The sequence below is a fragment of the Carettochelys insculpta genome, chromosome 15, assembly GCF_033958435.1.
Source record: "Carettochelys insculpta isolate YL-2023 chromosome 15, ASM3395843v1, whole genome shotgun sequence".
Classification (NCBI taxonomy): domain Eukaryota; kingdom Metazoa; phylum Chordata; order Testudines; family Carettochelyidae; genus Carettochelys; species Carettochelys insculpta.
This window is the reverse complement of record NC_134151.1, coordinates 16,447,288-16,461,648: the sequence shown is the minus strand read 5'-3', so window position 1 is coordinate 16,461,648 and position 14,361 is coordinate 16,447,288. Positions and strand designations below refer to the sequence as shown.

Genomic DNA, 14,361 nt, shown 5'->3' with positions numbered 1-14,361 from the left:
ATACTGGATTGCACAAACCCTCATTCAAGTGAAAGACCAAAGAAGTCATCTTTGTTTCTGAATCACCTCCTCAGCTATTGCAAAATTCAGAGGCTGACAAGCCCATCTTGACCCAAAACATTAACAAATATTCTACCAGAGGCTAGGTCTGATGCTCTTCTGAAAAACAAGGGAGTTGTAGGTGTGGAGGTGATATAAACATAAGGCTCCAAGGGAAGTTATTTTTTTCCATGATAAAGGGCTGCTCACTATGGAGAGTGTCTTTTTAGAACAAAGCTTTACCAGTACTATGGCATCTTCTTCCTTTTGCCTGTCAGCACTGCCATATGACCCACTTATTCCTGCCCCTCCCCGCTCAAAAGCAAAAGCTGATCTTTCTAAGACAGTGGTGTCCATTCAGTTCTGAAGCAGTAACCACCACAGCAGCTACTGCTAGAGCGAACAAGCCACTTTATTTTGAAAAAACATATTTATTGTTCAAACCAACTAGCCACATTCAACTGGCCATGTCGCTACACGCAGCTGGCAGTAAGCGGCTAGTGTGCAGGACACCACAGTTCGAAGCGTTATTGGAATAATATCACACCATTTTCAGGGTGACGCCAGCATTCTCTAGTGCTTCCTCCCTCTACCCCAAAAGCCTTGTCTCGGTGTCAAGAGAAGTAGGATGTTGTTAAGTCTCTGAACTCGAAAACCACTTACTTTGTTTAAACAAACTTTTTTTAAAATAACCTCCCTTCATCAAAAGCAGCATTTCAGGGTTGATAGTCTCGATAATCAGACTTGGCATGCAGTATGGTCACATTGTATAAATCCAGTAACTGCTCGCGCAAATATTTCTCAGGGACAATACAATGGTTAACTGCTTTCAAATGAACTTAGCCTGGGCTGTCCGCATCAATAAATAAATGCGCTATGGAGAAGGCAGATGTAATGTTCGTGTAACAATCAAATAATCAATGAGAGCTGAAATTAGTTTCCTAGCTGACAAGCCCCCTAGAGACACTTAGATTTGTCACAATAAACAACGTGCTTCGATACCCTCTGACCTCAGTGCTTGGGACCACCCAGCAGAAAGAACTAGGAGAAGCAGGAAGAGATAGAAATACAACAAAGGTCATGCTGCGGATTGCTGAAGGTAAAAGAAACTTGCGGGACACAGCATCCCAGGCTCTCAGCCTGCTACCTGGGGCGGGGGGGGGGCGGGCGCGCACCAGGGCACAGGTAAACCTAAACTCATGCTGGGAAGGTGGAGAGGTTGGCCCCGATGAGTGAACTGGTGAACTCCACAAGAACTCGTTGACCCTTTGCAGGGGAGAAGAGATGTATGCCAATGCCCATTAGCTGTTTTTTTAAGTGGAATTCCCAGCAAGCTCCACAGTGCATTGGAATTAACACTTGTCAGCACCTGGAAGCAGAATGAGACCTTGACTGCCCTTATGCAGCTCTCTGCATACAATGACACTGGTTATTCATGTCCTTCATCAGTTCCAAGCTCAGTGGTTTGAGCATTGGCCTTACAAACCCAGGGTCATGAATACAATCTTTGAGGTGGCCATTTAGGGGTCGGAGGCAGTTAGATTTAAAAAAATAAAATCGGTCAGGGAGAGTGCTTGGTCTTGCCAAAAGGGCAGGGGACTGGACTCAATGACCTTTCAAGGTCCCTTCCAGTTCTATGATATATGTGTATGTGCGCGCACACTCCCCACCCCCCGGCCTTTAATCCAGCACATCTGGGACCAGACAGGTGCTGGATTACCAAATTTCTCAGATTACTGGATGTCACCATAACCCCCATGCCCTAGTTCAAACCCCACTATCTCAGATCACCCCTCCAGCACCCAGCTGTGGCTTTCCACCCCCGGCTCCTCCTGCTTCTTCGCTACTCCCGCAGGCCCAGGCTCCAACCTCCCAATGCCCTGGCTCAACCACACCCCTGGTGCCCTAACCAACCCCAGACTTAACCCCCTCCCATGGCCACAACCCACCACCCGAGCCCCGCCCCCCCCCGACTTATGTGAATTTTGAGGTATGCGAGGGGGACTACTGTATGCCAGACCATCAGATTTTGCCAGATTCTCTCTGCAAATGGGACTATTTTTGCCAGATGCCAGACCACCAGGATTTCCTACTCATCAGAGGCTGGATTAAAGGAATTTTACTGTGTTTATATAAGGCACGTGGAGCGATGGACAGAGCTGTGCTGCCAGGGGACTATGAACTCATTTGTACAAGGGAGGTGAAAATCCTGGCTGTCCCAATCAATGAGAAAACCTCACGTGACCTCAACAGTCTCAGGTTTTTCCCCTCAAGACCCCATCAGTGTTCCCTGTAAGTTGAGTGCTCGGGAACCCCCAGGAGAGATTCAAACGCTGCCCAGCTGATTGGCAGAGCCCCTCCAACACCCAAAGCCAGCAGCAGGTCTTCCTACTAGTGGTGGACATCTGTGCGTGATGGCGGGGGCGCATGAAATGTGATCTGCCCACAGATGGAAAAGGTTAGAAGGAACACTGGTCACCATCCTTCTAACCTCACTACCTCTGCCAGCAACATGCTGGCTATGCGGAGAGAGCTGGCCTGTGAGCCCAAGGGGATCCCCGGTAGCCTGCGTGTGTTAGGTTCTTACCCGACATCAGATGTACCACAAGGGCTTGAGAGCATGACTACAGGAGCTGGCGGATAAATTTTGCAAAGAGCTGTTCCCCAGACACAGGAAGGAAAAGGGGAGTGCTTCCCTACGAAGATTATATACAAAAGATGATAGGAATTCAGGAGCAAATGCCCAGTCGTTCACCCTGCACATGAAAGGAAGATTAATAGCACTGGCTAGAATCTACCCAAGGATAACCAGGCAGACTGGCAATAGCAGGCCTGATTTCTACTTCCTTCCTACCCTTCTTCTAATGCCAATCAGCTCTGAGGTTCAACATGCCCCTTGCTATTTTTAGCCTACCGGAAGCGAGGCCTACATAAATACGCTCACCAGCTTTCCTTATATTCCTCCCTAGCTCCAAAACCACCACCCTGAACCACTAGCAGGCTAGTTCTGGCAAAGCTTTAACCCAAATCAGAGGGAGGAAACCTTATTCTACTCAGCAGCCACTGCTGCTGCAATGTGAGTGCGCTTTCATTCCTGTTCACGTGTTCTTATGGAAAGCCCCCCCCACTTACTGAACCACTGTATTAAGTTATGGTGACCATCACTAATCTGCCCAACTCTGCCTCTCTAAACAAGCATCAGGCTGACAGCTGAACACAACATTTGAATTTAAGACTCCCTCTGTTCAACTCTTTCCTTAGTCTCCTTAGCACGTTTCCCTCCTTGTTTACTTATGCCAAGTCCTGCAGTGCTTTATTTGGCAGTAGGCTCACTGGGTGAGAAACTGAGCACACCATAAATCACAGCCACAGACTGTTCCAGTTTCCAGGCTATCAGTAAAGGAGCGTGGCCTGTTTTCAGGGCCTATCTTGCTATAGGGCCTTTCAGGAACAGATATTTTGAATGTATGTCACAGTGTGTGCGTGCGTAAAAAAGCTCTGCACGAGTGCTCTGCTGGATGGAGGGAAACGTTTGAGTGGCAGCAGGGCAGGGACCTGCAGAGGAGTCACCCGTTGTAATGGGATTTTCTCACAGAACCCTTATTTTCACTTCATGGAACCTCAAACACCATTTGGGAAACTGTTCTAAGGGAAGGGGAGGAGCTGGGATGCAAGAGGAGCTGAAGAGAGCTAGCGATGCTCTACTTTTCAATAGCACTGCTTAGCCACAGTTCATCAGTCCTCCCAGACTGACAACCCCGGGTGTTGTCTGTAAAATAAAGAAACTGGAGCAAGCAAGAAAGCCACATAGCACTTCTGAGACAAAGGAGTGCAGGTCTTCGGCTCAGGAGTCCTGGACCTTAAGCACTAGCTCAGGTACCCTCCTGCACAAAATGCATAAGCAAAAGCCTTCTGTTCTCTAAACTATTTAGTCTTCTGGTAAATATGGTGCAACATATTGGGTTCTGTCCCATGAATGTAATTTCAGCCAGGATTAGAAAAACCACTGTCCAACTCTTAATGAGTTGCACCAGGATCAGTTACTCCGGCAACCATGGAAACTTTTTGGAAGGATTAGAAGTGGTTCGGAAAACAAAGCATGGAAATCTTAATGAGAAGCAGAAATGCTTCCCCCAGCTTTGCAGCCTAGGTGCAATGGGAAGTCACACAGAGACACCCCCCGCAATGGCTATGACTCTCCCAGCTTCAAAGCACCAAAAGTCAGATCCCAACACACAAGAGTTTCCTCACTGAGGGATGAAGGAGATCCCGACATCATGACTCCCAGAGAGTGGAGGAGCTATGAAAAAGATAACAGCAATGGTACATCAGACAAAGAGGAGTGGCAGTTGCAGGCCTTTAGAGGCTAGTTCAGTATTGGTTCTTGCTCAGCAGATCATTCCCAGGTACTGGGGGGCTGAGTGCAAGGGAAAAGACAAGCAGGTTTTTCTTTGTTGGTACTTTTAAAGAGTAGCACTGCAGCATCTGCAGGTGTCCATTCTGCTGTGGACGTATTTTTGAGTGGGTTGGGGAGAAGCATCACTAGCAAATGGCTTTATCTGATATTGCATCTGCTCCTCGCTCTGAAGCGGAGTGAAGGGAGATTTAAGAGGCAAGGATCTACTAAACAAGAATCCCACAAGTCTCCTGGAGATGCTCAGTCAGCCTAGACCCAAGAGCTTTTTAACAGGAAACTTTCCCAACCTACCAGGCCCTTCAGCTGTCAGGCCTGCTCACTGTTACCCCCTTTCAAGCCTGCCTGCTTCACGCCCAACCCTCAGCCGTTATTTTGTCAAAAAGCCTTAGAGGCTAAAGGGGAAAAAAAAAAAAAAAAAAGTGTGACCACTTCTTGGAGGTTTCCTAGCAACTTTCTACGTTGAGCTTGGTGCAGAGAAAGCGCAGAGCTGAGCAGCAGGTTGAATAGCTGCTGTGAATCGGTGCCAGGGAATGGGGCTTAGGCAGCCAAGGCTGCAGTATTTTGTGCATGTTTTGTTCAGCCTTTTTGTAATGTGCCAGATAGGTGTCTGATCAAACTAGGCCCTTGTAGGAGAAAGATCAGACCTTCACTTCCATACCTCCACAGTAAAAACCCCAACAACCCCTGCTGGTGAACTGGGCTTGCACATTGCTTCTGTTCCACAGCACAGATCCTCTTGAAGGACTTTGGAGACGGAGACTGCGGTGGCATGCTTGAATCTGTTTGCAAATGTTACATGAAATTCCAGAGACAGCAATGTAGGCTGTTACAAGTTCCAGCACACACACATTTTGCCCAGCAGGTCCTTCAAGACTTCCTGTGTGTGCAATTTCAGTAGCTACTTCCAACCTACAGGAATGGAAGGCAGAAGTAGCTCAAATTAGGTTAACCAACTAATTTTGCACAAGGTCACAGGTAGCTACTGAGGAAGTGAATGCACAGGAAATAGCATTCTATTACAGCTGACAGAGATGATTTATGGCCTTTGCATTTTGTGAGGTAGACACTCTGGGAGTTGTTTTTCCTGTAATTAAGGCAATAGAAAAATAAGAAGATGGTCTGGCAGACTTTTTCTAAGCAGAAGAAGTTCCATCAGTATTCTCCTCACAAATGACAGACCGTCCCTCCATGACCCCACACCGCTGCGTTTGCCCTGAGACACAATGCTGAGGCATCACTTCAGAGGGAGGGAGAACTAAGCAAAGCCAGAATACTTGGTGTCAGGCCAGACCAACTATAGTGTGAATGATACAGTCAGTTAAGCAGGGGCCTTTGCTAGTTTAATACCAAAAGTGTTTCACCCTTTAAGCCCTCCATTACTTTAAGCATGCCAATGCTGCATCACTTTATGAGAAATACCAGCTGCAACTTGCCACAAAAGGTTAAAATACCTGGGCTAAAGTTCGAGAAATGACAGACACTTAGGAATTTAAAATTCACTGAAAATTCATAGGTGCCTAAATCACTTAGGTTTGACTACTGTATCAATATGTTAATCCGCACCTTCAGTTACAAAACTGTGCAAGGGATTTGGGACCCTACACCACAGAGAGCTCTATGGGCAGTACTCAGAGCCTTACGTGGGGACTCTGGTCTTACTAAAGCCAAAGTGAGTTTTCCCTTTGAACTTACTGGGACCAGAATAGCACCCATAGTGCTTTGTTATTGTAGGGCCACTAGGATGACAACATCCATTTAGTAGCAAAGAAGCAGCTTCTTCCCATCCCCTATTTTAAATAGAAAATAGCCCCCATGATGCATGAAGAGACAAGGCCAAAACATGACCTTACAAAACATGCAGATATATTGTGAATGCTTTGTGGTTCAGCTGGAAAACAAATAGGGTTTTTAGGACAGCCAGTAACTTTGAAATTTACATGCACAACAGCATGGAAAGGTACTAGTGGAATCAAATGGCAAGAGCAGAGCTTGAATCACCCAAACCCACACCAAAGTCAGTGAGCTGCAGTATTAATAAGAGAGCATTGAGGCAGGCAGAGAGGAAACAGTCCAAGCCAGGGACAGCAGAGCCATTCGTAGGGGCCTGTGAGTCGGGCAGTTGCCCAAGGCCACTAAAAGGCCAGTCCAGCCTGCTGGGTGTGGCTGCTGTCTCAGCAGCAAGCCTTCCCCGCAGCCTGCGCACTCCTGATTGGCCTGGGCCGGCCCCCTCTGCACTATACATTCCAGGATTGGGCTGGCTGCTGGGTGCAGAGCTGGGGTGGAGAGCTGGGCTTGGGGTTATTGTGGGAGCCGTCATTTATGAGGAGCGAGAGACAGAGTCTGATGGACTGTGTGCATGCTGACAGGTGTGTGTGACAGTGACTGTGCGCGCGCGCTGGCTGCTGCGGGATAAGTCTCAGAGAAGCCACCTCTCTGTCTCTACAGGGAATCTGTCCTGCTCCGTTGTCTCCCCACCTCCTCTGCTCTGCACCAAACCACTTACCACCACACTTCAGACTGGAGTGGCTCCACTGTGTTTCTCCAGGATCCCTGCTCTGCAGAGATGAGGTGCTGGGGGAGGGAACACTGACTTCAGCACAGCCCTCTCCCCTCCACAGTTAGCAGGAGGATCCCAGGAGAAGCTCGGCTGCAGATGGAACATGGTGGGGGGAGTGGGGAGGTGAACACATGCTGCTGGCTGCTCTGCTAATCAGCTGGGTGAGCTGGAGAGAAATGCTTAGCAGGCTGGATCCAGCCCCCAGACCTGATTATATTGTTCCCGGTCTAAGCACTTCTCACATACCTCTCACCACACCATACAGGCACAACCTACTGGTGTATGCCGCAAAGTAAAAATGATGCTTTATTTTCATTGTCTTTTCTCATACCAAGTTTAAAACATTAGGCACATTCTACCAGTTACACAGTATTACACACCCTACTGTCAACCAGACTACGTTATCAAAATGGATTTTATTTATTTAAGAAAAACTGAGGTGGAGAGGAAGAAAGAGGAAACGTAACAATCTCTTTATAAAAGGAGACACTAAGGTGTGTTCCTAAAGTTGCAATCAGATGGCCTCTGGGGTTGGCTACGGCACAGTAATATCTACGTAGAAGCTTTTACTGAAAGCCTTTCACTCAGGAATTCTAATGAGTGCATTCCGCTTGCTGCAGAACTGGCACTGCAAGTAGCAGGAGAGACCACAACACTGAAGGGGACATCCTGTCCACACCCTGCCACAGCAAGCGTTATCGGGGCGTAGGTGTCCTCTGTGCATACTGGAGCACAGCGATAGCATTTCGTAAGCAGCATAAACAATACATGATTAAATACAGCAAGTTCTAATAGATGGAGTCGTTAGAGGCGTGCCTGACCGCTTATACATGCGCTATACTATTGTAACTAGTCCTGTTGATATTAGTGCAGTTGCTTGGCATAGAAAGCGCTATACCTAATAGTATCTGCAAGATGGAACTGCTGGATCAAAGCAAAAAGGGCTTCCCTATTCAACTCTACTGATGATTTAATACAATGTGAATATAGTGCCCCCGAGATTAGTATATAGAGGAGCCAGCTCAGCTGCCTGAAGTTGAAGCAACTACCTTCACTCCAGGAAACCAAGTCAATGGAGCCATAGCTGTAAGTTTTACAAGACTTGTCTTAGTGCAGCCAGAGTGAAGAATGTGAATAAACCATGATCACCACCAGGCTTTTTTCTCTAGCAATCATTTCCTCTGTAAAAGGGCTATGATTTTAAAACTGCACAATTATCCTTTGTGTTTAAAGGTCTCCAAATCTAGAGTTACTGCAGGCTTCAAAGACCCGTTAAAATAAACTGAATAGCATTCACAGCTAATGAAGACTTCCTGTTGATCAGGCCTGCTTCTATACTGCCAGATCCAAAAGACAGAAGGCTCCCGTTGACTGCAGTGGATTTTGGATCAGGCCAATAGCAAAGCATGTTTGAAAAGTCACATTTCCCTCTGACAATGCATTAACCGTGCTGGTTACTTTTAATACCAGAGATTATTACAACTGAAAGTTAGAGGGGAAACTGCTTCTCAGCCTTCATCCTCCCCTGCCACTTTTCAACCTTATTATTGGGTGCAGTGTTTCCCTGTTTCCCCTTTGCAGCCGGGTTCTCCTCTGCTGCAGAATTTTCTCAAGGCATAATGAGCAAGAGCACCCCCATCATACTTCATTTGACTAGAGAAGTCTTTATAAATCAACACATGCTATTTAGAAGGGCTCCGTCAAACTTTTTTAAAAAGGAATCATTTAAAATAATCAAGCAGTCAGGGGCCCTTAGAGTTACTCCTATTTTTGTCAAAATTGTATCAAACTAATTTAAAGCTGTTCAGCTGTGCAGGTAGGAAAGTGACAAATGAAGATTTGTATTTTACACTTTAAGAGCACTCAATGAAGCTAGCACACAGCTGAGGTCCGTCCCGCCCCCCAGTCTACTACAACAACATAAAACCTTATTACCAGTTTTCCCTGTAAACTAAGCCATTAAGCAGCTGCCTCGCTGATTAGCGGAGCGCTCATGGGCTGCAGCATGTCTTTCTACTGGTGATGCACATAAAAAAAATTATTCTGCCAATGGATGGAAAAAATTAGTGGGAACACTGCTAACTACAGGTTGAACCTCTCTAGTCCAGCACCCCCGGGGACCTGTCTGGTGCCAAACCAGAGAATTTGCTGAACCACCAGAGGTCAATATTGGCTAGCAGTACTACCAGCACTTCCACTGCTTACTGGGCTCTTAGATGACATTTAGGGGTAAATTAGAGCTAAACAGCACAGAACACTGAGAACCAGGACTGGTGCTGTAAACAAACTTTCGGGGACCATGGGAAATTTGGCAATATCCATGATAAGTGGATATCTGGCCAGCTAAAGTCGTCCTGGAACAGAGATGCTGCCAGACCAGAGAGGTTCAACCTGTAAAACCAAAATGTGAACGTTGCCCACTTTTTTTCTTTTACCCAAAGTTTGCTCCTGAGTTGAACCTTGCTAGTTAAGTTTCAGTCTGGAGTAAGATGCTGAGGCATTTAAATCACCCCACACATTATAATCAGATATCCTGATGATGGGCACAGTATCAGAATTGAGAGAGCAGAAGACCATGACTGCAGCCAGGCAGGGGCCAAGTACAAGACTTTGTACACAAACTTAAGGCAAATGTCCCATTTTCCTCATAATAAACGTGTTGCTTGAACAAGAAGTTTTACAAGACTTTAAACATCCCCTTTGGTGTACATAGCAAGATGTGTCTGAAGTGGTCTCAGCAGAGATTGATTTCAACTGTTTTCTGTATCTTCACTACCTTCAGTTTTTCTGTGTTTGTACACATATGTACTTACACAAATGAACAGGAACAATAAGATGCCTGAACATTTCACATCAACATCCTATGCAAGGCCATTTTGCTTACACACACCCATGGCTCTTGGCTCTGGATTTTACTGTTGATTTAGAAGATGGGAAAAGGAAGAGAACAGAGGGATTAAATTCTGCTTAGTGGCACACAGGCTGCATCTTTATAACAATGTTGCCGTCTAGTTTCTAAAAGTGACTATTTTTGAAACCTTCCATTAAAAATATCCAATACTGCCTGCACCTGAATCTAAAATACTTCAATACCAACAATTTATACCCCCACAATGTGCTTTTCTACCATGAAGGAGGGCAAACCCAAAGAGAGAAAAGATAGGCAGCGAAAAAGTTTGGGTGGAGACTGAAAAAGTTCTTGGACCACTGCTCCAGTTCAGAAGCCCATGTTTAAAAATGAAACATACATAAAAAGAGATACATCTTAAATACTGGGAGCTGATACACTTGGTCAAATACTCTAGTGGTAGAGGGTTTAACTTTAATGCGCACTTCAGTATGGCAGCCTATACTATGGGAGGGACATCAAGACAAGTTAAGTGAAAGGGTCAGATGTATTTGGGGTAAGGTTTGATTTCACGATTAGGCATGTAATGACTTCAGCTACAGCCAGCCTGTTTGAGTATAGCAATTTTATAATTTGAGTCCATATTTTATTGTATGACAATGGCATTCAAGAGTGGTGAATGTGTTGTCCTTTTTCTAAAAGGGCTCTCTCTCTCTCAAGTCAGCTAGATTCAAAGCAATAATGCCTGCTTCAGAGACCCTGTTCCAGTTTATTGCTATTCTCCCCACAATCATATTTTTCCTATTTTGAAAACATTTTTTCCCCTCCTCTTTGTCTGAAAGACTCTCAAAACAGGGACAACTGGTTATATAAGGCAAAAAGTTACTGAATCTGAACAAATGTTTTCCAATACACAAAGCAAGATGACACCAGAGAAAAACATTCAACTATCTTTCTATCCTCGGGTAACAGCAGCAAAGGAAAAATCCATAAGGGTAATTGTTAAGATGGGACAGCTTTCTGCACATGTTGTGCCCTATTAGGTAATTGCTAGTGCTTAAGAAAATTAGGCTCTGCTAACAACACGATACAGACAGCAGCTCTGGCAAAACACTCAGTCCTGACCTGTAGCCCACCTGCTTCCTTCACACTTACAGGTTTTGACTGATTCTTCAGCAGCATTTACTTAACCACCAAATTCTTTGGCAGTTTTGCAGCAGGCACTAATGACTTGGAGTAGATTCAATAAGATTCCTAAGTTCATTCTTTCTGACTCCTGTGATCACCATTTCAAGCCAGGTCTTGTAATATGATTGGAGCAACCCCATCTCATCATCTACTCTCTTAAGTGTCACCCACACAGGCTTGTCTGCCTACTAACCATATCGCACAAGTCTGCTGTTTGACATGCACTAGAAAGCACAACTGAGTACCTGGCCTTTGAAAACATGGTCCCTTAACAAAAAGGTTAACCAAAGACCATTGTAACATGAATTGTGTTAATGCTATCAAAACAAAAAAGCAGTCCAGTAGCACTCTAAAGACTAAAAATAATTTATTAGGTGATGAGCTTTCGTGGGATCGACGCACTTCTTCAGACCATAGCCATACCAGAACAGACTCAATATTTAAGGCACAGAGAACCAAAAATAGTAATCAACACTGACAAATAGAAAAATATTATCAAGGTGAGCAAATCAGAGAATAGAGGGGCAAGGGGAGAGTCAAGAATTAGATTAAGCCAAGTGTGCAAGAGCACCCCTATAATGACCTAAAACATTCCCATCCCGCTTCAAGCCACGTGTTAATGTGTCGAATTTTAACATAAAAGAGTTCAGCAGCCTCTCTTTCCAAAGTGTTGTGAAAATTCCTCTTCAGTAAGACACAGACTTTCAGGTCATCAGCAGAATGCCCCACTCCATTAAAGTGGTCACTGACCGGTTTGTGGATCAGGAGTGTGTTAATGCTGGAAGCATACAAAAGTTGCACACAATCTTTGAGGGTGGACTTCTAAATAAGATCTCTTAATTCATATTATCTAGTGCAGAGGTCTACAACCTCTGGCTCCGAGGCCACATGTGGCTCTTTAAGGACTTCTTTGTGACTCCTGAAGCTATAATTGCAAAGTAAGAAAATACCTCTGATTATTTTCAATATTTCAGTGAATGTCTAACATCCCAACAATGAACAACTCATATCTAAACAGCTAATGATATGCGATGCCAAAACTTCAGATAACTCCCACTTTAATGGGTGCAGTGCATTGCAGGATGGGTGTGTGCACTGTTCTTAAAATAGGGGTACAAAGAGTATGTTTTTATGTTATTTATTAAGGACTATCTTGTATTCACATGCACTGGGGCTCTCGAATTATTGAGGTTTTTACCGAATTTGGAAAAAAAAAAAAAAAAAAAAAGGCCCTTGTCACTCTTTTGGTTGCTGACCCCTGATCTAGCAGTTGGACAAGGAAAGCCTAGCAGCACTACACAGTATCACTCAGGAAACAGCATTTCACTTCTCCATGCACCTACCCACAGGGACGCTTCCTTTCTCGCACCTCTAATGCAAAGTATGTAGCTTTTTGTTAGTTTCTAGACAGAAAGAGGCTCTGCAGAGCTGACTCAGAGGAAAAATGCTTTTGGGAGCCTAACTCCTCATACAGCTCTATGTTTGTTTAGCACGTAAGGAGACAAACTGCCGACAAGCCCTGGACAAGAAAGGACAGAGACATGAGCACTTTCAGCCCGCGCTGTTGCAAAAGTAGGACAGAAGAGGAAAGCACCAAAGGTGATTTGCTGTGAGACAGCTTCCTCAGATGATTTACCGCTCCTCAGTCACCTCCTGCATTTAGCAGGACACACCTTTACCTCAGATGACACATGCTGCAGGAGGAGAGAGTTTGGGAAGGGCGGGAGGAAGTGGAAAATATGGCAAAAACAAAGAGGAATATACATCTTCTCTCTGTATCTGTACGTATCATCCCCAACACCCCAAAGCACTCCAGGGCACCAGTACCTGCCTGCTCCCAGCCAGCTGCTGCCCAGCACAATGCCATGGGGGCCCACCCAGGCCGAAGGACCTGCATCTCCCCCGTGTTTGCTCCAGGCTCAGGCCCAACACGCCCCCTCGGGCCGCCTGCACAAAGTGACTCGGTCTTTTTTCCAGCTTCCCCAGGCTGCACGCACAGTCCTCGGGGACCTGCGGGCCAGGGGCTGTCAGAGGTCTGCCAAAGCACCCTGTGAACAAACGGCAGCTACAGCTTTCGCCCTAGCGCCAGCCTAGCGCCCCTCGCCCGCCCAGAGCGACCCAGCTGTAGTGCGGGCAGCACGTGGGGCCCCCCAGCCAGGCTGTAACCTCCTTCCCCGCCCGTCCGCCAGGCTGCGCCGCACCGCTCGGGCTGTAATCCCCTCCCAGGCCGGGACACCCACCCACGTGCCCGGGGCGGCCAGCAGCGCACACAGCCCGGGGCCACGCACGTCCCTCGGCCGGAGCCCGCCGGACCCACCTTGTACACTTTGCCGAAGGCGCCGTCCCCCAGCTCCCCGACGATCTCCCACACCTCGTTGGGGTCCAGGTCCCGGCGGACGTGCTCGTACTCCTTGGAGCGCCTCTTCTCGAAGGTGGAGAGGCGCAGGATGCGGCGGAAGTTGGCGAAAGCCATGGTGGCCGCCTGGGCGCCCCCGAGCACACAACAGGCGGGGAGGCTCGGCGCCTGCACCCCCGGGGCGCGCTTGGGGCTGGCGGAGCAGGGGCCGCCGCGGGAGATGGGCGCAGACAGGGAGCAGTTGAGGAGCCGCAGGCGCGTCCAGATCCAGGATCCCCGCACAAGCCGGGAGAGCTGCTGAGCCGCTGAGGAAAGTACCGTGACCCGGGCAGAAGGGATCCTAGCACCCGGCAGATACCCCTCGGGGCGCTGCCTGCGGGGCGGGACAACACGCAGCCGCTGCTAGGACCTGGGCGTGGTGCCGCCGGGCACAGGGCTCCCAAAGGGGAAGCGGCGGCCGGCGCCTGCCCGCGGCGTTCAGAGCAGCCGGAGCTGCTGCCCGCCCCGTACGCCGCGGAGTTTCCCCAGCACCAATACACGCGGGAGGGCGGCGCAGCCTCACCCCGCGCACATGGAGCCAACACCGCTCCACCTGCCGGAGCTTCGCCGGCGCCCGCCCATTGGATACACCCAGAGTTCTACTATCCCCGCCCCTAGCCCGCCGGATAACTTTATAGTGTGCTGGCCCCGCCCCAGCTGGCGTTTACCCTAAAGACCATTGGGTATCCCCTGCCATCTAGCTGCACGGCCCCGCCCCTTCGCAGTGGACCCTGGGAGGTGTAGTTTTTTTTGGTCTTCGCTTCTTGGCCATAGAAATAACGATTTGAAGAATTGCTTTTCCATAGTAGCTACAGAAGCAGCAGCAGCCTGTGAACCATTGAGCTGGGGAGTGAGGGTGTTTTTCTCTCACCCTTGGTACTGGGATACTATAGTAAGGCTTAGCCCAGAGTGGAGGC

General features: G+C 47.5%; 1 protein-coding gene across 3 annotated transcripts in view; it reads right to left on the bottom strand.

Annotated features, from left to right (window-relative positions):
- STK10 (serine/threonine kinase 10) overlaps positions 1 to 13,965 on the bottom strand; it is a 94,679-nt gene extending 80,714 nt beyond the window's left edge. For 2 of the 3 annotated variants that reach the window (XM_075009951.1, XM_075009952.1), the window contains exon 1: positions 13,367 to 13,963. In XM_075009951.1, the coding sequence (XP_074866052.1) occupies positions 13,367 to 13,522 (156 nt within the window). In that variant the 5' untranslated portion in view covers positions 13,523 to 13,963. Of the gene's footprint in view, positions 1 to 13,366 lie in introns of all 3 variants that reach the window. The other variant, XM_075009953.1, reaches the window with a different exon arrangement.
- Between the last annotated feature and the right edge of the window lie 396 nt (positions 13,966 to 14,361).